The 3006-nt window shown below is 45.5% G+C and overlaps 1 protein-coding gene across 1 annotated transcript; it reads left to right on the top strand.

Moving 5' to 3' along the window:
- Positions 1 to 558: 558 nt before the first annotated feature.
- Positions 559 to 1446, top strand: LOC140577444 (uncharacterized). The gene has a single exon (XM_072697432.1). It carries the CDS (start codon positions 559 to 561, stop codon positions 1444 to 1446), a length of 888 nt encoding a protein of 295 aa, XP_072553533.1.
- The last annotated feature ends 1560 nt before the right edge of the window (positions 1447 to 3006 follow it).

Below are 3006 nucleotides of genomic sequence, written 5' to 3'. Positions count from 1 at the left end.
GCCAGGCCACAGTCCACAGGTTATCTCACCTGTCACACCTCCACCCCATACAAACGCACTGTGCACCCTGCACTTACTACTGGAATTGTGACCTATGCTGAGTGACACTGCACCCACAAAGACTTCTCCCCGCTCACACTACATTTGAATTCCCACCCATCCAGTGAGATCAGATAAGATAACCCTTTATGAGATACTTAAGATAAATTAAGATAATCCTTTATTATTGATATTATTTTTGCTAATGGTAATGTGTACATTTCACAGATTGTATATGAAACCTGTACATTTTGTACAATGCAATAATGTACATATTACAATATTAGAGTTTTTGTGTATATATTGTGTATTTCTGTTTTGTAACTATCTGTTTCTACTACCGTGAGGGACTATGGTCTAAGTCATGGCTGTGCTGGCAATAAGGGCCCCTCTGACTTGGTAAAAACAAGTGGATCCACAGAGAGTTCCACGGGGACCCTCTCGAGTCTTACCGGCTCCTCTTTGGCCCTGTTGGCCCTCCTTTAAAAGCGAAGGCAACACTCGCGGCTTCTCTCAAGCATGAGCGCGACCCTGGGAGCCGGCAACTCCAGCTCGAGACTCATCCCCCTCTCTGTCGACTTCTCCCACCCTGAAGATTACGTCATCTACGCCTTTCACCTCGCCTTCGCCACGTGCGCCACCGCGCTCGCCGGCTCGGTGCTTGCGGGCATCCTGAGAACTAGAACCCTGCGCGTGCAGAACAGGTTCGTTTTCATGATCAACACGAGCATCAGCGACACGCTGACGGGCCTGTCCGTCTACTATCTGGGTCTGTTCGATGTGCAGGAAGGCTACCCGTCCAGAAACGGGACCTTCCACATCCTGCCCTCTCTGCTAGGAGTGAACATCCTCACCTTCTTGTTCGCTCAGTTTGACCGTTACTGCGCAGTGTGTTACCCCTTCTTCTACGACCGTTACATCTCCAGATCAGTGGTGACTGCTGTGTGCGTCTACTCCTGGTTCCACGTTTACGCGCAAACGATCGCGTCCAATCTTGTGCCGCTGGTCGTCGCTGCCCAGATCTACGCCTTCAGCATAGCGAGCCTGCAGATCATAGTGGTGACCAAAGTGGTCATGACGGTCAAACTGTACTTGGTCGCTGAGTCTCAGCTTAAGCGCGAGCCTCCGGGGCCGGACAGGGAGAGCAAGAGGGAGTCTCTGCGCATCATCATCGTGGTGGTCATCATGTTCCTGACTCTGTGGACGCCGTCCTTCATCAACATCATACTGAGGCAGGTGAGCAGGTACGGCCTGGTCTTCAGGAACGAGGCCACCAACGTCTTCGCCATCATGGCGCGGCTGAACGCGCTCACCACGCCCGCGGTCTACCTGTGGGGCAGCCCGTCGCTGCGCGCGGCCGTGTGGTGCGCGGGCTGGAGCAAAGTCCTACCAGAGTGGACAAGGTAGAATACACGTAACACTAGACTCACACACAACACTGGACACACACGAGTGGAGCCTTGAAGGTTGAATCTGCAAAGCTGAAATGGAAAGTGCATTAAGCATTGCAACCTCTCTCTCTCTCTCTCTCTCTCTCTCTCTTTCTCTCTCTCTCTCTTTCTCTCTCTGTGTTTCATCAGTTACCCTGCAAAAAATATTGAACGCCCCACCATTCTCTTTCTCTCTTAATTTAGTAAGCTCCACTAGCTTGACCAATAATGGTCATCATATATTGTATGTAATATACTGTATACTCTCTCTCTCTCTCTCTCTCTCTCTCTCTCTCTCTCTATCTATCTATCTATCTATCTATCTATCTATCTATCTATCTATCTATCTGTCTGTCTGTCTGTCTGTCTATCTAACTGTCTAACCATCTTTCTATTTCTAGGAATTATCAGAAAAAAGCTGCAGTGACCCCAAGCCTCAGAAAATAAGCCATCAGCAAGAGCTGCACCACTTACCTTTGAACATCACCATCATCAAAAATGAGTTCGGGCACTTAGAGACTCTTTCTGATTAAGAAATGTGCAGTCTTGGTGTGATGCGAGATTTTTGCTGGTAAAAACTCCAGATCACAGTAGAACAGATGCATTTAACAATAATCCCTCATTTAGAAGAGGGTGTAGCTGATAGCCTGTGAGCAAGTTTGAAGAACAAAGCTTGGCTCCAGATTTCTCCTGCATGGACGTCTCCAGCCAGCGCAGCGATTTGTTCCAATGCATCACCAGATCCCCCGATTTAACATCCCTATCATTAATCACTGATTTCCTAAAACCAGATGTTTACTAAACCATAAATAACTCTCCACTACTTTAAGGAGAGCTGTGAATCACAGCGTCGTAACGACGTGAAAGCTCTGCTTTTCGTATGATATTTGTTTTTATTCCAATAAGCGCTTACTGCCCAGACAATGAGCTTTATGAATAATGTTCACAGGTGCCTTACCGTTTTACACAGTACTGCATATATGTAATATTATATCTTATAATATTTATGTTAAATATAAACGGATATTAATTCTGCTCTGTTAATCCTATGTGCAGTTTTTGCTGTTATTCCCCTCTTGTTCAGTCAGCCTGAGCAGTTTTCCTTCTGTCCCACATGGTGGCGTTAGAGGCAAGGATCAGGCTTATTCTGTGTAGATCCAAGCTGTGAAAAAGGTTTCAGTAGTTTCAGTTATTTCAGAATAGCTCGTATGTTATAGGACAGTTAGCATTAAACTGTTCAATGATGAGCAAAAGAATGAGCAGCACGTTGTTCAGTTATATAGGAAGGGAAAGGTTTAGGGGTTTAGTTGGAAATGCAATGCAGAGCTAAAAGCCATTTTCATCATATGTTTTGGTGTAATGAAGTGATGTTGGACAAAAAATGTGGACACACAAGACATTTCAGCGGAATACGATTATTCATTTGGACACTAGAGAAGCAATAAAGGTTCTGTTGCCTTCAGTTAAATACACATTAACTAAAACTCAAATAACAGTAAATATATAGGCCATACAGGAACCCTTTATATATCACAAG

The sequence above is a fragment of the Salminus brasiliensis genome, chromosome 1 (genome assembly GCF_030463535.1).
Source record: "Salminus brasiliensis chromosome 1, fSalBra1.hap2, whole genome shotgun sequence".
Taxonomy (NCBI): domain Eukaryota; kingdom Metazoa; phylum Chordata; class Actinopteri; order Characiformes; family Bryconidae; genus Salminus; species Salminus brasiliensis.
This window is presented reverse-complemented; position numbering and strand designations above follow the sequence as displayed.